The sequence below is a fragment of the Argiope bruennichi genome, chromosome 7, assembly GCF_947563725.1.
Source record: "Argiope bruennichi chromosome 7, qqArgBrue1.1, whole genome shotgun sequence".
Classification (NCBI taxonomy): domain Eukaryota; kingdom Metazoa; phylum Arthropoda; class Arachnida; order Araneae; family Araneidae; genus Argiope; species Argiope bruennichi.
In genome coordinates, this window is record NC_079157.1 from 28377913 (window position 1) to 28405714 (window position 27802).

The window sequence follows — 27802 nt, forward strand, 5'->3', positions numbered from 1 at the left end:
AATATTAAAAAAACAGAGCAAAAAAACAAACAAAAAAAAAGCCATGAAAAAAGTCAATGCAAACGATTATTTTGGATAGAGAATTTTTATGGATGTTGAAAGAATTACCTTAAATAAACTAAACTACAATCACATTTATAATGTATTTTAATATTTAAGCACTGAGCGTTAAATACTTTTTTGATTCTTACGATACTCATCGCGGTTTTATATCGTCCTCCTATCTAGGCCTTGGTTTTTGATAAAAATGTTCTCTTTTTCTTTGGGATTTAATTTTTATTAATATTTAGCTTTCAATATAATTAACAAATATTAATCACAAAAGGCGTTTTTTTCCCCCAGCGCTATTTAGCAACAGAGTTCCGACACTTACATTTATAAACAACTAATGGGGACACTAGCTCTTTTGCTGTCCTTTGTTGAGTGCATTGAGAGGCCCTTCTTTTAATAAACTGAACAATTTATATTCCCATTTCATCACTTTAAGGATTTATTTTATTAAGTTTGTGATAACTCATTTGTTTTTAATTTATCTTTTATTCTTCCACATAGCCCAGCAGCCATGTTTGTACGCAATTTTATTGAAGTAGATATTTGGTTTTTATAAATGTTTCTATGTGAATTCAATGAGACTTATAAGAATCTGAACAATAATACTTCTTAATATGTTAATAAGATCATAATATTTTATAATTCATAGAATTTGTATATTTTACAAATTTATATATTTGGCAAATAGGAAAAATGAAGTTTTTAATCACCCTGCTAGCGGCTCACTATCAGCCTAAGTGCCCCAGGCTAGTGTCCAGTCGGAAATTCGCCAATGTAAAAACCAAGTCTTAACCGGTCGGTCGCTGACGTCCTAATACCGAGCGCAAATCACTATGCCAAACCGGACGGCAGTTTTGAAGTTCGCCATCCGTATTCTAAACGGTTATAATTTTTTTTTTATCTTTATAAAATTATTTTCTAATATTTTTGATTTTTAAAATCAATATTTTTATTCGCATTCATATTCATACGTTCAATATTATAATAAATAAATATTTCAATTCATATCTTCTTTTCTTAACTTTTTACTTATAATTATTTTTTTAATTAAAAATATAGACTACAAAAAAAAAAAAAAAGAAAGAAAGAAACCGTAAAATTCCAAAATTCTCATAGAAATACTCTAGATAAACTGGAATTTTAACCACATTTCTACTTTTACTTAGCTCGTATGGTATGCAATTAGTTAACGTACAATGCATTTTTTAAAATTTCTTTAGTAATTTGAAAGAATTTAAGAAAGAATTACAATGAAAGTGCTTTAACTTCATTATCACAATAATGACGCGAATATTTCTCACTAAAGTGCATTTAGAACATTACCTTTTCCCGTTCTCGAATTTTGTCTAGAATTTGACATTGATTTTTAACTTCAGTGATAAAATTATATGTCAAATTTCAAACCTTTTTAACCCATTAACTGTTTTTGACGAGTATACTCGTCACGGAAAAAGTACGACATTTTGCTTTATGAGCATTTATTCGTCAGGAGTAATAATTAATCAGGAGAAACAAGTATATATTACACAGTAGTTACAATTAATAAATGATTATTCAAAAGATACAATTTAGATGCTCGTTTTCCGAAGAAGTCGAAACAGTTTACTGATTAATATGTTGCTAACTAGGAAGTTAACTTCCTATTCTTTCTTATTTAATTCTTTCTACTTTCCCTATTTATATAAAAATTAAGAAAATCGTTAAACCTGGCAATAATCGATAACGCGTCGCCTATCTGTATTTTCAGTACATCAGTCTTTCTTTTCTGATTTTGCATAAAAAGACTAAATTCTTTTCTTTCTGGCTTCGTCAACCAAAGGTCTTGTTCTTATATTAAGCAACTCCAAGTTTTCTCAGTATTGTGCGGAGTAATTAACAGTTAATTGATGACAAGCGTGAAAAATGGTTGACGCATAGAACTAAGATATATTTAGAATTTTTTTGCATGCAGAGAATGAAAGAAATATTTTTTTTTAACCGTCTTTTCAAAATGGAAAAAAAAAAAAAAAGCGGAACATTGAAGAATTTATTTTTAAGTTGACTTGAACTTGGTGAAAATATGTTCATAATATGCAAACTATCAATAAAAATCATAATGATATAATGAAATCCAAAACTCAATGGTATAGTATAAAATGGTATTATAGTCAAAAATAATAGAATACTTTCAAAGAAAATCTTTTCCCTAAAAAATTCTTATTGCAATAAATTTACTTATTTCCCTTTCTTTTTATTGTAATAAATCTTTCTTTCTTTTTATTCTAAAACTAGAATCCATCATAACATATCACAAATTAACTCTTAATTAAATTTTTTTATTAAAAAAATACTGGATTAAAAAAGAGTTATTTTCTCGAATTATCTCTTTTTATTTTTATAAATAAGTATTATATTAAAGATAAATTACATTTCATTAGTAAATCAGATTTATAGGGCAAAATTCTCCTTTCTAATACTACATTAGAATAAGGTCTTCCAAATTGACATTAATAATAAATTAAAATCAATTTGAAATAATAATAATAAAAGTAATAGTAAGATATTTTAATCATGATTTTTTAAATGGCTTTTTCATTTATTTATTTTTATTTTGAAAATTTTTATAAACTAGCGGATAAACACAGCATTACTTGGAGGAAAATCTTCATGTTTCTTTTAATAATGTGAAAGTAACTATTTAATTGTCAGAAAAATTGCAAAAAAAATTGCTTGTACTAGAGTATAGTACGCAAAAACTGGAAATATTTATGATATAGCAAATATTTATAGCAGTGATAGAAGTTTTAAATTATCAAATCAGGTTTTAATAGCAGATCAGTGTGGAAATTACAAAATACAATTATATTCGTGTTCAGCAAAATTCCGCCGCTTCACTAAACATAAAACTTTCGTAACTTTTTTTTTATACAAAAGATTACATAAAATATTAGAAAGAAAAAAACGAAATCATTTTATCGTTTGCAACTATAATCTTAATCAAACTAAAAAAATACATTTCACCAAAGCGTTTTTAATATCTCTGCTTCTCAAAAAATTTAAAAACCACAAAAAGATTTTTTTTATTTGTTAATTCTTTTTAAAGAATATTACAGATATTATGAGTGGCAGCTTAGATGTATATTTACAACATAGAATACGAAGATAAACATTTTCAACTGAAACTTTAATTTCTCATCGATCGTTAAAAATAAGTAGCCACGTTTTGAATCAATTTAAAAGAAACGGAAATATTTTTAAGAATTCTCAAATAATAATAATAATAAAAAAAAAAACCTTTTTTTCAGTATTAATAAAATAAAAATAAATCTTATTTATATATATCTATTTTTATCTAGTTTTTGGATATTTTCAATTCCATTAGCTAAACGAATCTTAAATGCCGCCATGTTGTTTGCTATTGCAACATAACGCATGAGGAAAAGAAACAGAGATTTTAAGTTATAAAAATAACTATTTTATTCTTTCTGATAAACGCCACATTATTTGCCAGTGCACTTCAGTGTGTATGCAGAGGGAACAAAAGTGTTCTATTAATTAAAAATTAACGATTTATCTTCACAGTTATAGAATAAAATGTGCTAAGCAAATATGTTTAATAATTTTGATTTCCATAGGGAACAAGAAAATTGGCGGTTAAAAGGCGGGAAAATCAGCTTTATTTATACTAATTAATCATTTCAGGATTTTTTTTTTTACATTCATTTTTTGAATTCTCGCCAAAGAATCTCTTCTCGCTTCTTTTAGAAATCGTTTCTAATTGCGATTAGAGGTTAATCTGATTATTTTAGATACTCGTAATCAGGGCACAATTCAGTTTTAACGGCGACCAAAAAGCGGCAAGAAAAAATTTAGCCAAATTATAAAAATATACTCAAGTGCATTATCATTTATTACGAAAAATTTTGAACGTGCGAATCACGTGCTATATAGTTTAACGATTGAAATCGCTTAATTGGCGTAATCTTTTCTTGGCGATTTTTGGTGGCCGTTACAGCCGATAAGTACAGTAATCAGTTTTGAATTAGGCAAATAAAAATATTCGTTCGCATAATTTTTGATTCATATAATAGAATTTCCTAATAGATTCTTTTTTATGTCCTTTTGGTTTATGCTGTGGTGTAATTGACACTTGAATTAAGGTACCAAACCAAACGTTGGTTTATGATGGCTGTTAAGAATGCCATTGGCTAGTAATTAATACAGGAAAAAAAAAGAAAGAAAAATATATGAAATAATAAATATAAGAAATTACGAAATGAAATTAATTATTATGAAATTAGATGAAATATAATATAAAACATGAAATTATAGCAAACGATTAACGAAAAAATATGAAATACAAGAAAACAATATTATTCAAACTTGGTTATAATGTAACCAGAAACATGTGAAGGTAACAAAAATAAATTATTCATAAGTGACACAAAGTGATGTTATTTATGACAGTTGTTCGTTTCTGTTACGTCATATTTCACGCGAAGAGACTTCTCACGGTCAGATTTCGAAACAAACGAATAATAAAGCTGCTTTGCTTACTACTAATTTCGCATCATCTATGAATATCCTAATGGACTCTTCTCGTATTGGTAAAAATTAGATTGCTAATGGTTAATAATCAAGTATAATGGTATTTATTATAATAAATAATTTTCTTTAATCCCAAGAAAAATATTTAGAAAATGATACTATTTGAACTTGCTCGTAAACTAACTAGAAAATAACATACAGTAAATTGTATGTAAATGACACAAAGTGAGGTTATTTATGACAGCGGTTTCTTTTTGTTATATCATATTTCAAACATAGAGACTTCTCAGGATCTAGGACTTTGAATTATACGAATAGTAACGCTGTTTCACTTATCATTAAATTCTGATTTATTATTTAATTTTCTAAAGGAATCTTTCACAGACTTTTACTTAGTGAGCGAATTAAGAATGCTTATGGTAAAAAATTAAGAATAATTTATTTTCGATCAACAACAATTTTTTTTTTTGCATTATAAAGGTAAAAATTTCTCATTTTGTCAGCAAACAAATATCAAATGTTTATCTTTTTTAGCTTGTTCTTCGTTTTTTTTATTTATTCTAGACTTTTGCTAATTATTCTTAAAAAATATGCAGAATTTTTAAAATTAATTTTTGCTTATTTTTGACACAAGAAATGTGTACATCCAAAATGAGAGCTACGGCCATTTTGACAGCTGAAAAAGATATTGCAGATAAGGATGTGTTTTCCATTCTATTTTAATTTACCAGCGACCTATATTTGTTTCTGATTTCAAGGGCATTTGATTATAATCTGATTGGAAGCAGTATAAATCAATAGAGGTCATGGTAAAAAACACCAGCTGGTCATCTACATTCGGTTTTATGTTTGAAACAGTCTACTTTATTGAAATAACAGGTATCAATTTCTTTTGACATTTTTTTTATTCTTAATTTCTCTAGATATTCAACATATATTTTCTCTCATGATGTCACAAGGAGCATTTATAAAAAAAAAATATCTATAAAAAATTGTTAACAAATTTTGAGATATTTATTTGAAAACAATCCTGGTTCGGATCGAAATTTTTATTTATCTTAAGATGACCGCATTCCTGGCAACTAAACTTCAGTAATAGAATGCTGATTTTTTTTTAGAGAAATTATAAATAATTTCTTCTCTGTATGAGAAAATGAAGGAAATTCATCAATAAACATCGATATCGTACATAAGAATACTTCACAAGGTGCAAGCCGGAAAATACGGATGATGGCAGTTCAAAAGCAAAGTAGAAAACTAAAAAAACAGTGAAGAACAATTCTATCTTTCAAAGTGATCAAAATTAAGAAGCGACAACAAAATCCGCATTGGTGTAAATCTTTGAACGAATTAGACGCTTTTATTTCTAAAAGTTTTTCTAGAAACAATGCATGGATATCAAGAAATATTCACTTTGTCTAAACTTTTACTTGGATCAAAACTGTATTCTTGAAATAATAACTAACAATTAATTGAAAGAAATCATGAGATATTTACGGTATGATCTTAAATTTACAGGATTTGAATTACTTTGAACAGAACAATTTGTTCTATTAACAGAAAGCAGGAACATATTTAATGAAAATTATCTGCTTTGACACAAAACAGATCGAAACATAACAATAAACGAGGAACTATTTCATGAACAAAATATTCGATCCATTTATACATATTATTAATCTTAAAAATGGGATAATCACGGGATTATGTTCGGTCAAAATGTAATATGAAGCATGGCAAAGACGCTTCATATTATTAGAAGGAAAATACCAACTAACAGTCTTTTACATCTTATTATCGCCAAGATTTTATGGAGTAAATGGAGTAAAAGGTACAAATTATCTAAATAAGAAAAGTTCAAAACAAGTGAAAACTACATACAAGAAAAATTCTTAAATATAATAGTATCGCTCTAATGGCACAACAACGAAAAAAATAGGAGTAAAATGTAAAATTGAATTAAAAACATAATATAAAATATCGTATTAGCCAAAAGATCGCAAAGAACGGTCTAAACTCCAAATCTTTCTAAGTATATAAAATACGCAGTCTTTCTAAAAATAATAAATTCAAAAATAAGTATAATTCAAATTTATTTGAAATGCTTGTGAAAGTAAGGTAATTAAATCATTCGGAAAAGACACAAAACGATGTTATTTATAGCAGCTTTTTTCCAGTCGCTTACATCACAATTCGTACGGAAGCAATTTCAATTTCAAAACACGGATGAAAATGTTAATACTGAGAAAGATAACACTGGAATATCGCCAAGATCAGCATTAAATTAGACATCAAGATTTTAGTTTTTGAACTTACGAATTGGTTAAATCATGAAGCAGAATAAATAATAGGAGTAAATGAGTAAATCTATAAAAATTTGAAAAATAATTAATTAATTGTAAATCGGAAATTAAATTTAGTATTTTTTTGAACAGCAAAATTAAAGAAAATAAACATTTTCTTAAATTTACATCAACTTTAATAAATAAACAATGCTACAGAAAAATTCTGTTCGTGTGCCATTTTTCCTTGGTCCCATTTCATTTTTATCCATTTCGATGACTTAAAAAATTCTTTGAAACATCTCAGTGATTTGATATTACTTCACTAAAAGCCATGGGTGAAAAGATTTCAGAGGATATTAATTAATTTAATTCAAGACGCTTTAAGTAGAATTCAAAACCAAAAATTGGACGATAAAACTTAATTTTGTATCTAAATGAAATTAAAATGCGTTCCCTTGTTAATTTTTAAGAAAAAAAATATCGAGAACTTCTGAAATAAAGATGATAATTTTAATTTCTGTCCCTTGTAATAAAATTATCGCAATGTATCCATTAAAGAGAACGACATTTTATTATTTGTTCTGTGATAAAAATTCGGAAATCTATACCTATGATTACCCAATAAAGATTGCCTTAAAATAAAAGTAATTTATTATTACATCTTGTTCAGTTAATTCAAAAATAGAATTTATATAAAATGTTAAAAATATTTCAATTTGTATTACCATTGTTTGACATTAAAAGCCTCATAATATACTAAGACGGCATTTTTGAAATCTCAGAAATGTAGTTCATCGATAAAAATTAATAGTTTTTTTTATCCTTGGTAGAAATTATATAATTTTTAATTGCCCCTTAAAAAATATGATAATATGATTTTTTACAGTACCAAAAAGTAAGGAAAACTATAAATATTCGTCATTTACAATGACCGGATTTCCGCCACAGAAACATTCTATGACAATCTATACAATATTCTATACAAGAGAATTTAATCTGCCATTGCCATTATAAAAAGTATGAAACTTAGAGAAAATTGATAACTCAAAAGCTTTCATAAAGCACGCTGCTTTTAGAATATTTTACTTGGTTAAATTATTTAATTCAAATTCGCAAAATAATTATTTTTAATTAAGGATGCATCCGGTATTCAACGGGATGAAAATATTTTGTCTTTTATCAATAACAATTTAACTACTTAATTAACTGTGAAGAAATTTTCACTAAGTCTTTCCTTATATTTCAATTCCGGTAAGTAAAATATCAAATGCTTATAACCTAACAAACATTTACAAAAAATCATAGGCTGTCTCGTATCAACTGGATATCATATACATATGAAAAATGCGAACATTTATAAAACCAATTTTTTAAGAATAACAATGTTTATGATATTTTTATTGCAATAAAAACATTTTTATGTTAAGTATTATCGTCTGCAACTTTATTTTTTTAGCTAAAATGGGAACATCAATAGTACCAAACGATTTTTAAATCATCGATGCTCATTTTTTTCAGCTTTTTCCAAAACTATCAAAGCTAATTGAGACAAACTATATTTAAAACATTGCGAATTAATAAACAAATAACTAAAAAAATGTGAAATATATATAATTCCATTAAATAGGAATGGCAACAATAATGATGTTATAATCTTTTCTGTAAAGGGAAATATACTGCCAAGATCAAGCTGAAAATTGCTTCGTGCCGCCCTGCAATCGATTCTAATTTGAATTCTCCATCTCATCATTATCTCTGACTCAAGTCGATTCATCTTTTTCTGTGCTGCTCATTAAAATCTCTTTTTCGTTGCTCCTTTAACTTGTTTAATTTCTTTTAATTCCTGTGGTAGCAATAGTAACGATGCCAAATTTGAACTGGTAACCAAAAGTTGCAAATTTTTACAACATATAACCATAGTTCTTTGTTAACAAAATATTTACCAATTTAGCTGTTATGAAATCTCCATAAAGTTTTCTTTGTAACTTCTGTCAACAAGAATAAGAAAATCCATTTCGTATTTTAGATTTCTACGGTGTACAAATTATTTTTAACGGTTCTTTTTTTTCTCCATAGATTGAATTTCTTAGAGTTAACATGTATAAATGATAAATTTTCTTACATATACTATTTCCTAACTTTTCAGTCGCGATAAAATGTGTCATTAAAAAATTTTTTACCTTCCATACGTGAAGATAGTTTCAACGCCCTGTTACATAGTCTTATAATTAAAAAAAGTTAATGTTAAATTCATCATAAAAAACAGAAGATTTCATTATTAAAAAAAAGGAAATATACAGTGAAAATGTTAAATGATCACATGTCTAAATTGCGAGCTATATTCAGCGCGATTATCATTCGGTTAAAAGCAAAAACATATCAGTTTTGCAAAAAATCAACAAATGAAAACCTAAACAAGTATAAATTCTAAGAAGATAAAATTCTGTTGTCTTGTTAATTTTCTGTTACACAGAAAAATGTTCATGGATGTAGATAAAATTCAACAGTATAATCACTTCCAAAAAAAATCTTCCAGTCAATTTTCTTATAGAATGCAAATTTTCCGTGAAATACAAACATTCATGTATTATTTCAAGGATACGCTGAATTCGTAGAAAGAAAAAATATTTAGAAATCTTTAATGCAAGAAAAGTTCGCTTAACAGAGCAAATAAATAAATGAAAAAAAAAACTTACTGCTACAAAGAATAATGGATTTTGTATTTAGTAATATTTATTGTATGTTTATTTATATGTATTCGTTAAAAAATATATATATTTCTTGACAGGGTTAAACACTGATATCATTGAGTTAAAATAATACATAATGGATGAGAATAGTTTGAATTTCAAATACATAATTTAAAACTTTTATTTTTGATTCTTTTACTTTTTATGTTAATTCCCTTTAGATATTTTCAACTATAAAGTTTATTTTTAAAGTGATAAGAATAATATTTACAATAACAGAATATTTTACTATGTAAAAAAGCGACAAACTAGAATATTTAAAATCTATGTTAGCTTTTACTATAAACAACATAGATGATTTGTTTTATTTAGAGAAATCTGCTAAAACCGAACAAAAAAAAACCCAAACAAAAATTATAAAGACGGTTATAGTAAAAATGGTTTTTAATGCGATAATCTTTATCGGCTGGACTGTTTATCTGTTGATTATGACATTCGACATACATGATGCAATATGCATGTTGCAAAAATAATTTTAAACACTTTATAGGGCAGAAAATACTTATTAAAAATAAGGTTTATAAAAATTCTAATTTGATTTTCAATAAAAAAATCTTCCGTTATTTCTATACTTTTATTAAATTTAAAAATAAACTTTCCAGTGATATCAGTTTTACTTCTGCACAATCTTTTTCTTTTATTTCGCTAAATTTTTAAAAGTATTTTAATTACATTTAAGAATTATACTTTTCATTTTTGTTATTCAATTTATACTCAAAACTCAGCGTAGCGACGATATTAAATGCATTTTTTATCAGAACATTACCGCTACTTTAATTAAGAACAAATTTTAAAAACAAAGTTAGGCAAATCATGTCTGAAAGAATACTATCATGCTATGATGTTTTCTGTGTAAGTTTTCAATTAGAAATTCTTGTTCGTAGAATATGCTTTATATTTGATAGAACCCAAAGATTGATGCCATTTTCCAAAAGTCAAATTAAATGAAACATGAACCAATTTTCGATACAAATTTGTTTTTAACATACAATTTAAATGAAATAACTAACACATTTTAAAGGACTTATAGCCGTTTTAATAAAATTAAGTCATGGAAGATGAAGTTGCTAAACATCTATTCAACTTATAGATTCAAATAAGCAAAAGGGGTAAAAAAAACTTTTAACTCAAATGTTACAAAACATTTTTCAACTGACGACATTATTCTAATTCCAATAATATAATTCTGCCTTCAAAATTTTAAAATTAATAATATACTGTAAACTTCTTAATGACAAATTTAATACACCTCTTGACAATGCTCTTAATAGTCTCAAAGTAGTAATTTAACCCTGTTTAAAACCAAAGTTAAATGAAAACTTTTTTTCTTGCTCTGTGAACAAAATTTGCTGTATAAATATAGCAAAGATTAATAACTTATGGAGAAAATTGTCTATCGATTGTTTCTGAAAATATTCTGGCTCAAATGATATTTTAATTTTAAATAAAGCAAACGATGAAAGAATTTTGTATATTTTTATATTTTATACAAAAGTAGCTTTAGCGTTAAAAATATTATCAATGAAAGGATTTTAATTTTCAACAACGCCAGGTATATCAACTAGTTAATCTATAAATGTGTACACGAATGTTTGAATTTCTTTTAAGGAAACCTACAGTTTTTATGTTATCTTGACGAAATTTCGTATATGTAATCTTCCAAGAGAGGAGAAAAGCTACTCTCAGTTTTCTGAAGTACAAAAATTAGTTATAAATTAAAGAGAATGACTTATAACTTACAATTAATTTTTCAGCTAAAACTGTAGACAGCACTGTAATTTATAATTATTAATTAATTATAAGTTGTTTAATTAATATTGTTTCTATACAATTAATTTTTTCTCAGACTTTGATATATTTTTTAAATATTTAATTTGATACATAGTCTGCAGCAGTGTTTTTATTATGACAATGAAATTAAAACTAATTTCATTATTACAACATTAGCGCGCTTTTGCAATGTTAATGGATTCTTATGATATCAACTTCGAAATAGGATTTTAATTCTCGCTTTTATTTCATAGTGTACGTACTTTTTTAATTTCACGCAATAATAATAATTTGTTGCAGAATGATACTATAAAATTCATATTTTCCAATCTCATCAAACAAGAAGGTGAAATTAAAAATAAAAAAAGGTACAGCATATTAATAGTTCCAGAAAAAATAATGTTCTGGGTAAACAAGTTTATTGCGAAAAGTTGCTAATAAAAAAATTGAATTTAAAATAATTATTCAATGAAGATAAGTTCCAAAAAAATTTCATTTATGAATATAAAAAAAATTGACAAACAACCTGAAAGTTTTTGTAACTCAATTCTTCTTTAATTACAATCCTATTCACTGTTTAAGAAAACTTAATTTGAAGAATACAAATCTAGTGTTTCTCATTTAATTCATATAGCCATAAATATGTTTTATTTCAGAGGTTAGAATCATTTATAACAGTTTGATTAATTTTCTGCATATTTATAGCGATTATTTATTAACCTACTGTACTATCGAATTCGAGCAACTCAGTTAAAACTCGCGAATAATGCTGTGTTTTCTTAAGCAAACGATTTTAATGACGAATCGTTTGTTATTTTAGTACTTTTATTGGGTTTTTTTATATTAAATTTAAAATGTATACAATAAATATTAAATGTATACAATTCTTTATATATTAATTTTAAAATGTATACAGTACAACAATTAAAATGTATATAATTCAATTTAAAATGCCTAAAATTACAATTTGAAATAAAATGATTCAGTTTTCCAGTTTTACACTTAAATGTAAATTATGTGTTTTAAGAAATGAAGTGAAATAAATTTATTTCCGAGAAATTTATCTTCCTTCCGAGATTATTTCTTATTATTATTAAACATTCTTTGCCATCTTATACATATAATCGTCTTAATACAATTATTGTATACAAATCATTTTTCAGGTAGCAGAAAAAATTATTTTTATACTTCTTTAATCTCTTTTTACCCTCTTTTTTCCAAAATGATTTGATTTAAATGTTTTTTTTTCCTTTAAAATTTTTCTTCAGTTTGTCTTTCAAATGAATTTTATTCAACTTCTTATACGCTATCTTCCATTTGATATTCCTTGAGCCCCTAGACGTAGATGCTTTAAATAATTTGCTAACGGCAAAATGAGATTCAGTTAGCAAGAAATTAATGATTCAAAATAAGGAAATTACGGTAAGAAGGGTCAGTTCATTACCATAAAAGACAGACTTTCAAGTTAAATAATGGTTTTATGTCCATGTTAATTCATCACAACTAATAAGGAAATGAACTTTCTAAAACTTGTAATAACACGGCCATTTCTAGTTAGTAAAATTAACATGAGACATATACTTATTTAAAAAAGTACTGCATGAATTTAGAATTTAAATTAAAAGAAGGCAAATCCAAATAAACTTTTTCTCCAACAGAATTTCTCTTTGTTTATGGCAAAATCTCACCATTCGAACGCGTTTACAATTATTATTGGATTTCTGAAACTGAAAGCGCTTTATTTAATATAAACATAAATAATTTATTTCATCGATTTTTTTTTGATTAACTTGCCCAAAAATTTTCTTTTTTGAATGAATTAATACATTCCAAACTAAATTCATGTTTTTAGTAGGTGAAAAAGATAAACAATCAATTTAAAAACATGATTGCTTGAAAATATAACCGTTTATATTTGACGAAAATTACTTTTTTTCATTGAATGAAACTAAACTGAATTTTACAATGTTTATTCCATATCAGAACATAAATGTTTATTCCATATCAGAACATAAACAAATCAAGTGCAAAATTTGTTGAAAAAATTATCATATGAGTAGTTAGTTGCCAACGATTTATTGAAAGCGATAATATTGTGTTAAGTTTTTTTCTTTGCAGTATAAGCGTTAATTTAAATTTTTTGTTATTTTTAATAATATTATTTCACCAACAAGGGTTTGGCAACAATAATATATTGCTTTGAATAACAATTTGTGCTTTTTGAATAACAACCTAAGTATAGCATGATAGTTTAATGTATTTTGTTAGTTGCAGTTAACGTGTTTTTAATGTGTTATGTTATGTTAGCTGAAATAATGTATAAGAATTCATTGAATTTTGCATGCCAAAGAAACAAATATTCAACTTTTAAAAACAGAATATTCTTTCTCTTAAATTAGAAACTTTTCAAACTTTCATAGCCTTTAAGTTTTAAGTGATAGAGATATAGTAAATATGTAAGAAATTATTTTTCAACAAATGAATAACAAGTATTCAGATATATATGTTAATTTCTAATTATGTTACAACTTGTAATACACAACTGTTCAAAAGTTGATAATGGCAGCCGGTAGCAAAAATATTACTTTCTCGTTTTAATTTTCAAGTAATTACTTTAAGCAAATGAATATCAATTGCTAAAATATTTATTATTTTCGAATTCTGCGATGCAAAATTAATCAAACTTGTTCTGTTAGTAATGCAGCGTACAAATAAGTTTATCAGTTATTTAATGGTTGAAAATGGTAAATGGATTCCATTTTCTCTTTCCTGAAGAAAATTTTCAACAAACTTAAAAAGCAATAGTTGAATTATTTATTAATTTCGAGTTTGTTTTTCAAAAAAATTAAAATTATTCTGTTCGTGGTACAAGACAGAAATGAAATAATGAATTATTTTTTTAAATTTTCATGTAATTTTTTCATTAAATGAGTTTATATAATATAAATGATTTTCTGACGATTCATCAAACAAATGATTTCATATAATTTTTTAACAGCAAAAATAAACAGCAATTATTCAAATATTCATTAATTCCGATTTTAAATAAAAGAAAATCATACTATTTAATAAAAGTCATCGAAACGAATTTATAATTAAATAATTTTGTGAATGATAATTAATAAGCATAGATTTTCAATTTCTTTCGACTGTTTGTCAATGAAAATCATTCAAAGACAGATTTATTGTTACTTACATAAGGTGAATAGAGTTCAAACAGATCTTACCTTTCATCCGTGTCGAAAAACGATGACAACTTATCGCCGTCATTGTTTGAAGATCTCACTACAATCCCATTTTTTTGCCACCAGTCCAATCTTTGCATCAGTGTCCGGCGTTTAGTGGATGCATTCCACTGACCAGAATCTTTTCTTTCCTGAACCACAGATGTCCGATAGCGCATCTGGGCATCCAAGTAGGCGACATAAACCACAATGCAGAGGGCCACCGACACAGCAAGGGCTTTCCACAAGCCCCTGCGAATCTGCTTAAGACAAGCCATACCCTTCAGAACTCACAGACACCTGTGTGGTGCCGCACTTGATTTGTATTTCATAAGAATACGAATCGAAACAGTCAACCCATATCAAAAGGGCACCAACAGTGACGCCAAAAACAGCTGTAAGTTTTGGCCAATGTTAAGTGATCATAAAAACATGTTATTTTTCAAAAATGCACTATTTTTTAAAAAAGCGAAATCGGTGTCAGCTTTTTTAATCAAATAAGTGTAGCTGTATCATTTAATAAAAATTTTGATAGCCGAAATTCCATTACATTTTCTACAGTTTTGCTTCTCTTAAACAGTGCTCGAAAAATTCTCCCCTTTCAGTAAATTAACTCATATTATGCTGCCAAATTTTTAAGTATTTAAAAATAAAAGTTTACAACGTCCACAAACATTCCCGCTTATATTTCTAAACAGTCGGAGCGACCGAGCACATGTTCCTCAACATCCACAACCCCAAACAAACAACAATCCTCACCAACGCTCTGGGAGGGTTTGGAGGACTCCAACGACATTACTTCAGCTGCTTGACTTCTTTCACAAAGTTGGCTCGGTTGAATGGTTGCTTTCGACGCCAGATTGGCATGATCGCAAGTTATATCTCGCCAAATGTTAATAGGAAAGGAGAAAATGTCCCTGCTTCATTTTTTTTGGCTTTTGTTTGTGATACGCTGATACGAATAGAAAATTTTGAATCACTTCCTTTTCTACTTGCATTTTTTTTTTCTCTTCTCTAATTTTTCATGTTTTTATTGTTTGTAAGAGTATTTTCAGTTCGGGCTTTTCTATGAATTTGATTGTTTGTTTGATTGAATGAGGGGGATTTAGGGATTTTTAGCTACAAAGGCTGTCATCCCAGCGTTCAACAATATCTTCAATCAATAAATGTCAAAAAATTTCAAGTGTTGAAGGAAAATATGGAGAGAGAGTTTATCTGCAAATGCTTTGCTCGTGAGTTGTTTGAAATTACAGCTTGAAAGAGAGTTGAGGCCCAACTTCGACTTTTCTATGAAATGTTATGCATTTATTTAGTAAATATAATTTATTGCTCTTCTTCAAAAGAAATCACATTTTAGTTACATTTTCAAATTTTTAAATAGAATTTAACAAATAATTAACTATTAAGAAGGAATTCTTTATATTTTCTTTTTTTTTTTTCGAACTTACTCATATTGTTTTTTTTTGTTTGTTTTGTTTTTTTTCTAAATGTTGTCATTTTTTGTATCCCAAGTTATCTGATATCTTTGAATATTTTAACGAGAATTTATATATATATTTTTAAATACAAGTTTTTCGGAAGATTTAAAAAAAAAAAAAAACATCTCAGCTTCGAATGTAAGCTCAAATGGTTTCAAATTATTAATCAATTGCTTTGACGGAATGCGAAAATATGGTAATGAAACACAGGTTCCTATTTGAACATATTTTACAAATATTACAGAACATTTGGTTTATTTGAAAATACACGAAATGGGAAGGATTATACATACAAAAAAAAAAAAAAAAAGGAAAAAAAAAAAAGAAAGAAAGAAAGAAACCATAAAGAAGTTTCGATTTTTATCCAAAAATTTGGAGCACTATAAAATTTTTGACTTCATTTCTTAGTTTTTATTTTATTTTTTAAATTTGCTCTTAACAATAAAAACGTTAGATTACAAACACCTACACACATGAAAAGTAATGAATATCATCACAACATGTTTGAGTAGAAATCAAATAACTAAAATGATAGAAAATATTGGAAAATATACCTAAAAATTTATGCTAATTAAAAAAAATTTTGCACCGAAAAAAATTAGCATCTTTGTAAAGCTTCTTCTTCTTCTTCTTTTTTTTTTTTTTTTTTTTTTGCATTTTGAAATAGTGTAAAAATGGATTATGTGCAACAATATGCTCCAAAGTTTCGAGAGAGAAAAAACCCTTAGAATTTTTATAAAATTTTAATTAAATATGCATTTGATATTAAAAGAACTTTTCTTGATGAGCATCTATTACTCAAGAAATGATAATTAGTTCCAAATTTGGTAGCTCTAAGTCCAAAAATATGTTCTGTAGAGTGTTTAGAACGTTTTTTTAATCATTTTATTTATTCATGCAATTTGCAGATATTAAGCTGACCTAGAAACATTGTCGAGATTAAAATACACTTTCTTGAATACTTAAAATTTACAGACAAGATAATGTGTAATAGTGACTGTCTGCACCCAGCAATGCTCAATGGATAAAATATTTCCCATCGGAACAATGATATAAAGAACAGAAAAATTAATTAAACATTTCAACGGCGCTCATATTTTCGCTGAGAGCAGCTGCAACTGAAGAACGGTGGTGCAAAATGATAAGTTGATTGATAAAATAGATCTATGCCCGGAAGCTGTGTGATTAAATGTCTGTCAACCTCTCCGCACTCTTCCAGTTAAATATACCTCGCACCCAGAATTAATCTGAAATGGACTCAGGGTTTGGTGCATTATTCAGTCAGGGGTGTAATCAATAATAGATCCCCCTCTCCACGAGTTAAACACGAGCAATTGTTACTATTTGAATCACGTTTCGGAACAGTTTTTCATGCGCAGACGATTTTGTTGCGGAATGTTTTCTATTCGTACTGTGTTGCCAATGAAGTCTTCAAATGTATTGATTAAGGGGAACAAGTTGAGGGGGAAATAAGATTTGTTGTTTCTGCAATACGTGATGCAGAATATAAACTAGGCATCCTTGAGCTCTATTCTCTCGAACGATAGATTTTCGTATCGAAAGCTGTAAAATTAATGTACGAAGAAAGTATTTATGAAGATAAATGAAAAAAGCTTCGAATTAAAATGGTAAGAGTAGTTCCTTTTCTGAAATATATTCTTAAATCTTCTGGCATTCCATATCGAGAACCTGCCATCTGTCAATAAAATAATAAAATAGATTACTAGCATATATCGTCGTTATGTATCCAGATAGAATAACATTCATTGGCTGATTTGCAAGCAGACAACGAGCTGTTTATAGCGCTGAGCTGAGAGAGGCCATGATCAGTAGATTAAAAAAATGTTATATAGTTAGTTATCAATTAAATAAATTTGCCAGGAATACAAATTTTTTAAGTAATAAATTATTAAAACTATAATATATGTGTAGATAAATAATAATTAAACTCATTAAAGTATAAATAATTAATTTTTATAATATTTTGGAATATTAATTATTAACTGGCTACCTTTGATTCCATTTAACAAGTAATCTCGAATAATTTAAAAAAAATTTAAATTCGGTTTGTTAATTATTTAATTATAACTTATCATAATTAAATGCTTTTATTTATAAGTAACAAAATACATAATAAATAATTATGATTTTAATTTTTTTACCGAATTGCTCATTTTAGTCATTTTTTTACATGATACTCATATTGAAAAAAATAAATAAATAAAAGCGCTTATGTTTTCATAAAATTACTAAAATAAGAAATTAAACTAAAAGAAATTATTAACTCGTTAATTAAGTTAAAAAAAATTTAAGAAATGTGAAACAAAATTTATCAATTATTAAAAGAACATTGCCTCCTGATGCCCTAAAATCCATAAATACGCCATTAATTATATTAAGGATAAATGCGAATCATTTAGGGCCAGATCCGAAACGGAAAATCAAATATGCAAATAATTGGATAATTGAAAAAAAAATTTGGTAAAAATAATTATATTTCACTCCTTGCTTTAAATTATGATGCAGATATGTAAATCAAACATGTAAATAATTGGGTAATTGAGAAAAAATAATTGGTAAAAATGATTATTTTTCACTCCTTACATCTAATTATGATGCAGATATGTAAATCAAACATGCAGATAATTGGGTAAATGAAAAAAAAAATTGGTAAAGATGATTATTTCTCACTCCTTGCATTAAATTATGATGCAGATATGTAAATCAAATATGCAGATAATTGGGTAATTGAAAAAAATAATTGGTAAAAATGATTATTTCTCACTCCTTACATCTAATTATGATGCAGATATGTAAATCAAACATGTAGATAATTGGGTAATTGAAAAAAAAATTGGTAAAAATGATTATTTCTTACTAACTAAAATCCAGGCTATTTGTTATTTGTTTTGACACGCCTTTCAATTTTCAAGTTCACTTAATTTTTACGAATTATATCTTAGCAGAACAAGTCCATAAGATCTGTAGTTCACGCTATTGAAATTCACAAATCTATATTATTCGGAATTTTGAAAGAAGGAAAAATTTCAAAGAATTTCAAGTTCAATGAAATCATTTCTTGCAGAAAAGAATAAGAAAGCAAAGTTTCGCAGCCAAGAGATCCTACCTATAAATTTAAAGTAAAGTATTCAGTAAAGAAATTATTGAAAAAAGAAACTATCTGAACACTCAAAATAAAAATTAGGCTTAATATATGTAATTTATTGTTTAATTTAATCTAGCTTTTTGATAATAAATGAGGCGTTCTGTATTTATTTTCTTTTGCTACTATTATATGGGATAAAGTAAAATCATCAACTGCTATTAATATTTTAGAACAGAGAGAATAAGAAAAAAAAAAAAGAATTTTGCTTATATCGTGTTCATTTAATGACTACAAAAACAATGTTGTTTATATTTTGTACCCTCACTATTAGCACAAAATATTGTACGATATATCCATCATGTTGTTCGATGTTTTGAATGCCGACCAATGTTGGAAAGATATCGTAACAATATTTGTTCGGCATTTTGTGCTTATAGCCCCCACATATAACATTAAAGTAACAATGTCTGAATATTCAATCGATGTGATGTTTTCAATCGATGTAATGTAGTAATGTTTTCCAGAAAACATCACCTCTAAATTCCTTTCCTTGTCTCCATCTAGGTAAACAGAGCTCGGATTATTGGAATTCTATTGTATTTGATAATCCGAGCACAATTGACAGTTATTTTGTAACAGCCATAATATGTCTTTTACAAATTCCGTCTGATATTGCTTTTTACATTAAGGCCCGATCGTACTTTGTCTCTTTCTATGAACATATTAGGACAGAATCGAAAGCTTTAATTCTTCTGAGAACTGGTAACCACACCCTTTCTAATAAGTAAAGGATTAGTGAGGAGATATTAGACACGAAGCTTTAATCTGACGATTCATTTAGCAGAATTGATGTCTTTCATTTTACTGGAATCTCAGCGCTTTCGTAGAAGGTATGGTTTTAGGTGTAAAATGATGGGAGTCAAGACATTTCTTCTCAAGATTGTTTTGACGAGATGTACTTAATCCTCTGTGTTAGTGACAGAAGAATATTAGTTCAAGAGATTAATTATCTACAAGAAAGACGTTAAATTCCCGCCTTGCAATAGGAAATTTTGCTCTGTAGCCAATTTAGCACTAAACGTTTTCATAATGGTTTCATATCTTAAGCTTCATATTTCTAATATCTAAATTTGGAAATCATTAATATTTACTGGTAAATGGTACAAATTTAGTACTACATATTTTCCTCTATTTTCTAAACAGTTATATATGTTATACCAGAAGGGGTTTTTTTTGTTTACTTTTTTCTACACGAAATACAGAGTGGTTATAATTAATCTTCCCCTATAAACAGCATCCTACAACGCAAACAGATGAACGCATTTGAACGAAATTTGATATAGAGACTATACGTGAGATGTGCTCGAAATTGTTTTAGTTCCAAAGTGTGCACCAGAGGGCGCCTTTTCCAGAAAACATTAAACTTAATACAACAAACAATTACAGAAACAATATTAACAATCGAGAACAAGAATTATGAGTAATAAAATGTAAAACCGGGAAAAAGCTGTCAATTGTAGGAGAAAAAAATGACGAGATTTGCATGCTTGCGAAGAAGAGGGAGCTTTATGAAAAACAGGTTAGGGTATGAAACGTTTGCAGACGTTGTCATGTTTTATGTCCGTGCGATTTCTAGTTCTAGGGGCACTTCAAAAGTCTGGTGTGTCGTGCAGATGTTGAGACGTTGAATGACTTAAAGTACTCCATAACGCTCAACGCATCACAACTGATCAGTTACGACCTGCTGTTGAACACACTGTCCACCGATTTGAAATTTTACAGGTGAATGAAGGTGGTCACATGGAGCACCTTTCCTTACATCGTCCCGGACACGATTAACAACAGCTCCTCTTGTGCAATTTCGAGTTTCGCCCCCCTCAAACAGCTCACTGCTATTTTTTCCTACCTTTACATAATGTGGTTCGATAACAAGATGATCAGAAACTAGTCAATAAATGTTAATTTTGTATTCCGTTTTAGTCGTTTATTGAGTTAAATTTAATGATTTTCCGAAAAAACTTTCGTATGCGTACGTAATATTGAAATTTTTGTTTTTATCTAAATAGTATAAAAAACATAATCGAAAAAGAATTTTCTAATTTTTATCATTGATCAATTGAGTCCAAAATTTGAAAAAAAAAAAAATAATTTGAAGACAAGAATGCATACAAAATTTCATACTTCTTGCGAAGTGATCACTGAAAACTTCAATACAAATTCTGTAAAACTCCGAAAGACAGCGATCCAAAGCCGTGCACATAATGACAGGGAGTAACAACGTGCGTAAATCAGTACTCCAAGAAATACTCATTATGTGCATCGATGGCTGGACAGTTTGAACTTTAGTGACCACGCGCGTTATTATTCTTACGATCATAACATGTACAAAGAGTGAACGCGAAATTTTGCAACAAGCTCCTAAAATCCGCAACAGAAACGCGATACATGATTCAGTAAATTTACGACGTTGCCGCTATGAGTAATGAAAAGTTTTTTTTTTTTTTTTTTCCCCTGTTTTAGTGACACGAATGCTTTAAGCGCGAAACAACACTGTAAGGCGACGAAAAATCCAACGCGAATTGAAAAAAATGCTTGAAAAACTTCCAGGAAATATTTTGAAAATGGCAAGAATGCAACATTGCTATGTAGAAATAATTGTGGTTCACCTTATTTTAAAATTTATAATGAGTCCACTTAGATAAATACCATATTAACAATATAGTTACTTTCGAAACTTTTACAATCGATCATTCTTGTGTTTTGAATTGCTGCATTCACAATTACAAGAGCAAACGCTAGTGGCGGATTTCCAACTGTAAGCAGGATAGGCAGCTGCCTAGGAGCCTGAAAAGGGATCTCAATCCGATCAATTAAAAATCATTTTCCTAGCTGCCAAATAAATGCATCTTCTATGAATTATAAGATATTGGACTGTTATCATCTCTGTATCAATTAGTTGTATTCTTGTATGTTTCTTTAGTTATTAGAAGATATATAAGCACCCGATGTTTGCTTCAATAATATGATCACAAATTCGGATACCGGGCAGTCTGGAATCATAATAAATAAATAATTGCTTATCCCCTTTGGATTGAACACCGATTCAAACCAAGACAAGAGATCAGGCAGAGAGGGATACAGTAGCTTCTGAGGGTAAACACCCCTCAGTGCACCCGCAGGCAGAAGTCTGGCTTTATCTCATATGAAAATGACACTCACATACTCGCGTGCACAACAGGGGGGTTCTATCACACGCGTCACACAAGGGAGAGAGCAACCATGCCGGAACCAAGACTCGAACCCGGGAAGCCCGGATTATGGGGAAGACGAGCCGCGCTACCCCTAGGCCAAGACGCCGGCAAGCAAACGCTCGTTCACAAAGTTAGTAATATAAAAAAGATAATCTAAATTAAATCATTAACATGATAAAAATATTTGAAAAGTTAAACAAATTCACCAGTTTATTAAAAGGGACACAGAGATGAAGTGCATTGCCTGGAACCGCAAAGCATCAAATTCCGCCACTGGCAAACTCATAAACTGGGACCGCAAAACACCAAATTCCGCCACTGGCAAACTCATAAACAGGTACTACCCTGTGACGGATTTAATTTACTTTTAAACACGAACCTAAAATTTTGAGCTAAAATCATACGTTGAAATTCATCCATCCATCTTGCAGCAGTTTTAATTGATCGTCTTCACATTCATTTGGATGGATGGGTCGACTTTTTTTTCGACGATGTATAGACGGATTTTTCCTAAAGCTTAGTAATTGTCATTTTTTAAAATAAAAATCGCATGCTAAATTTCATCTGTATACTAAATTCGCTAAATCTGTATACTAAAAATCGCATGCTAAATTTCATCTGTATACTAAATTCGCTAAATCTGTATACTAAAAATCGCATGCTAAATTTCATCTGGATTTTTGAATTAAGGTGCTTAGAGACAAACCGATAGATACATAGAATAAAAATCGCATGCTAAATTTCATCTGTATACTAAATTCGCTAAATCTGTATACTAAAAATCGCATGCTAAATTTCATCTGTATACTAAATTCGCTAAATCTGTATACTAAAAATCGCATGCTAAATTTCATCTGGATTTTTGAATTAAGGTGCTTAGAGACAAACCGATAGATACATAGAATAAAAATCGCATGCTAAATTTCATCTGTATACTAAATTCGCTAAATCTGTATACTAAAAATCGCATGCTAAATTTCATCTGGATTTTTGAATTAAGGTGCTTAGAGACAAACCGATAGATACATAGAATAAAAATCGCATGCTAAATTTCATCTGTATACTAAATTTGCTAAATCTGTATACTAAAAATCGCATGCTAAATTTCATCTGGATTTTTGAATTAAGGTGCTTAGAGACAAACCGATAGATACATAGAAATCTAAAAATGAATAGGAATATTTTTCGCCGCGGTGGCCTGGGGGTAAGGACTCGGCTTCGGAACCAGAGTGTTTTAGGTTCGCGACCCAATTCCATCAAAGAACTGTTGTGTAAGCGGGTCTGGTGCACGTTAAATCCGTCCGGGCCAAACGTCCTTGGGCTGGTATGGTGTAGTTTGAAGAGGCAGGTGGCAGCTCAGGTGTTGTCCTCATCATCTGATCGCGGTTCAAAATGATGAGATCCGTCCCAAGATAGACCTAGTGCTGCTTTAAAACAGGATGTTAATATAATTAAACTTAGCTTGAGTATTGGCGTTCGCAGGTATGTAAATACATAGGCCAACTGACAAATGAGTACGAACGAATTAGGTTCAAAATTACACTTTAGATGTTAAAACTGTGTAATAAATTTTGTTCATGTAGGGATTTTTTTTGGGGGGGGGATTTATAATTATTATGTTCACTTATTTACTAGACAGGCAGACAGTTGAACTTCCTGTAAATGAATTTCGTTTAAAATTTGAAAAAAAAAAAAAAATCTACAAATTGGTGTTAAGACTGAATATCAAATTTTATTCATCTAGCTGAAATCGTTTTCAAATTGTTCACAGACAAACATAACTTTAAAAATGCGTTTATCAGTTCAGGGAGACTCGAAACGGGGAAGTTGGTCGAAATGTCGGATTTGAATTTGTCAACAATTGAAATATTTTCTTTTTGTGACTTCATATATGAAAAAGTAAAAAGTAAAGCTTAAAATTGTAAATAATGTACAGATTCAATTGAATTCAATCCCTTATATTAAATTCGGATCAAAGATATCTCTAAAATAACAATACAATATTATAATTAAATAATAAAATAACTTTTTTTTTGGAAAACAAAGAAAATGTAATTTAAATTACTGCAATTTTAATTATCAAAATTGAAATTGTTAAATTAATTATTTATTATTAAAATAAAAAGGGAATCATTAAACTTTTACACAAAAAAAGTGGCAGCGAGTGGGAAAATTTAAAATAACCATACCAGAGACTAGAAAACGATGTCTTATCGATAGAATACAAAGTATCGATGTAAGCAATTTTTTTTTTTTTCTAATACTGGTTCATAAAAATTCAATACTGCGAATAAAAACGGTGATTTTCGGGGCACGGCCATGATGGGATGTTCAAAAGATTTTCTCAAAAGACTTTTTGTTCAGGGAAGGGAGCATTCGAGCTGGAAGAATTTCTTACGTTCGAAGGTACAGGAACTGACGTGAAAGGTGATTCTTGACAGGACATGTAAAAAATGTCGTATGCAGGTGAATCTTGTTCCTTTCATGTAAGACGGGGCATTGTGAAGATTTAGGTTGCGTGTACCACAACAGAGGAAAGATGACATGTGTGTCCTTTGAATTTTCTCACCGTACACTGGCAACGGAAAGAGGAGCTTTTACTTTTTTTTTTATTTATTTTTAAATCTTTTCAAATTCTATAACTTCCCTTAAATTCTAAAGGTAGTAGATCTGATGTTAACCTCCCATATGAGGAGCAAAATAATAATGTCAATAATTTTACAATGTTTAATGTAATTTTATGATTACACATTGCCCGTTTTTATCACTTTCTTGTGTACAGACAGCATTGCAATCGTCAAAAAAAAAAAAAAAAAAAAAAGCTTGAGAAAAATTTAAATGAAATCTACTATCGCAAATTTCAAGTTATCATGTGAGAACATTATTATTTTTAAATCATTATTTGTCTTAATTAGTTTAAGTCATTAACCAGTTTAAACCGGTTTGAAACAATTACGAAATTTCTCTATCTGTCTCTATCACCTCCCTCTCTCTCTCCCTATATATATATATATATATATATATATATATATATATATATATATATATATATATAACATCATTTTTGGTTGCAATAGAATGCAGGTTCGAAGCAGTGAAGAGACACTTTACAGTTTTAAATTCATTTTAATTGATCCCGGGAAAGCAATTTATTTACAAGCAGACGCACTGCGACACAAAAGCAGAAGTAAGAAAGAAAGCAAAAAGGGCAGAAACAAATGATCACTAGTCTTATATAACATGGGGTTTCCGGCCACACGCCAATGCAATGCATGTGTTGACCTTGAGAAAGGCAATGAAAGTATCACTTTCATTTGATACGTAGCACTGATGACGCATTATTTTTACAAAAACCGAATTAAACCGATTAACCGATTAATTAAACCGAAAGTGGAATTAGATTACGAAATAAGAGAATACTTTTAGAATGAAGTTACTATGGGCTAAATTAAGATAAAATCTTGGAAATTAATTAAATTGAAATTAGAATTAAAATATCATTATATATATATATATAATGATGATTTCTTTAAACTTTCATTTTCAATTTTTCTAGCCGGCAAATAAAGTTTTGGAGCTCGACTGATTTTGAGATAAAATAACAGCTACGATGTCATCGTTCTACGTCGAAACGTATCTGCTGTCAAAGAAGCATACGTAATAATAAAGCAATACTGGTAAAAGCAGGTAAAAAAATATATGCTATTAAAAGATGATGATGGAAATTGCCACTTATGCTTTATTCATTGTCTACGCGATTTCGAGTTTCAAAACCTCCTAACTAAAACAACACCATGTTTTCACATTCCCGCTGGTGTGGTGTGGTGTGGAGAGGGGGGTGCCAGCTCAGGTGTCGTCCTCGCCATCTGACCGTGGTTCAAAAGTACGAGGTCCGTCCCAAAATAGTCCAAGTGTTGCTTCAAACGGGACGTTAATATAACTAAACCAAACCAAACCAAACATGTTTTCACATGGTGAAAAAAAAAAAAAAAAAAAATCGATATTTTGACGAATTTCCAAGTTTCAAACCTCACTCAGTCACAAAAACATTGACATTTTTGCATTATGTCTGTCTGTCTTCCTATCTGTCCATTAGTGTAAATATGAATACGATAAAACTAGACGAGTGAAATTCGGCATACGCTATTTACACCATATTTGTAGATTTCTATCAAATTTTCTCAAAAAATCATTTAGAGGAAGCTGGCTGTCTAATTGTATAAATATAAGGTAACACGATAAATACAAAACGAAGATAGTCAGATGAATAAAATTTGGTAGGTAGATTTATCATCTATAGTTAGTACAATATGACTTATGATATTTGGTATTAAATCAGTCAAGGGATTGAGCATACGTCTGTATGTATTCTGAGAAACTTGCAAACGCGATAACTCAAAACACAGGGCCGTGGTGGCCTGGTGGTAAGGTCTCGGCTTCGGAACCGGAGGGTTTCAGGTTCGAGACCCGATTCCACTGAAGAACCGTCGTGTAAGGGGGTCAGTTGCACGTTAAATCCGTCATGACCAAACGTCCTCCCGCTGGTGTGGTGTGGTGTGGAGAGGGGGGTGCCAGCTCAGGTGTCGTCCTCGTCATCTGACCGCGGTTCAAACGTACGAGGTCCGTCCCAAAATAGCCCTAGTGTTGCTTCAAAACGGGACGTTAATATAACCAAACCAAACACAATAACTTAAATATATGAAGTTTAGTATGTTATTTTGTGAATGCGATTATAGTTCTGTATCAGATTTTGGTAAACTTGTAATACTTGTCAATCACTTGTAAATAACGTGTCTGAAATGCAAATTTGATTTACGGGTACTAACAGCATGCAAGGAATTAATTATCACAGATGGCATGCAAGGCATTCGTGTCCTTATCCAGAATTTGCAATTTTATGCGGGAGAAGGGGGGGGGCATATTTATGAGAGAGTATGCGAAAGAATTTTACGGAGATCACTCCCATTGATTTCTTAAATGATTTTGGAGACGGTTTAGTTTAGTTTAGCTGTATTAACATCCCATTTAAAGCAATACTAGAGCTATTTTGGGACGGACTTCGTAATTTTGAACCACGGTCAGATGACGAGGACGGCACCTGTGCTAGCAACCCCCTCTTCACACCACACCATCAGGAGGAGGTTTAGCCTGACGGATTTTGCGTGCAGCAGATCCCCTTACACGACGGTTCTTCTGTGGAATCGGGTCCCGAAACTGAAACCCTACGGCTCACGAGCCGAGACTTTACCACCAGGCCACCTCAATCTGATTTTGAAGAAAGAATTTTGTAATAGACTTTTCCCTTGCTTTCCGATATACTTTATTTTTTAAATCTTTATTGGTTGAATGTTTTTCATGAC

The 27802-nt window shown here is 29.1% G+C and overlaps 1 protein-coding gene across 1 annotated transcript in view; it reads right to left on the bottom strand.

Annotated features, from left to right (window-relative positions):
• The window catches only part of LOC129976262 (heparan sulfate glucosamine 3-O-sulfotransferase 3A1-like), a 169863-nt gene extending 154455 nt beyond the window's left edge, over positions 1-15408 (bottom strand). The window contains exon 1 of the mRNA XM_056089742.1: positions 14611-15408. Coding sequence (XP_055945717.1) covers positions 14611-14885 — 275 coding nt within the window. The 5' untranslated portion in view covers positions 14886-15408. The remainder of the gene's footprint in view (positions 1-14610) is intronic.
• Positions 15409-27802: the final 12394 nt, after the last annotated feature.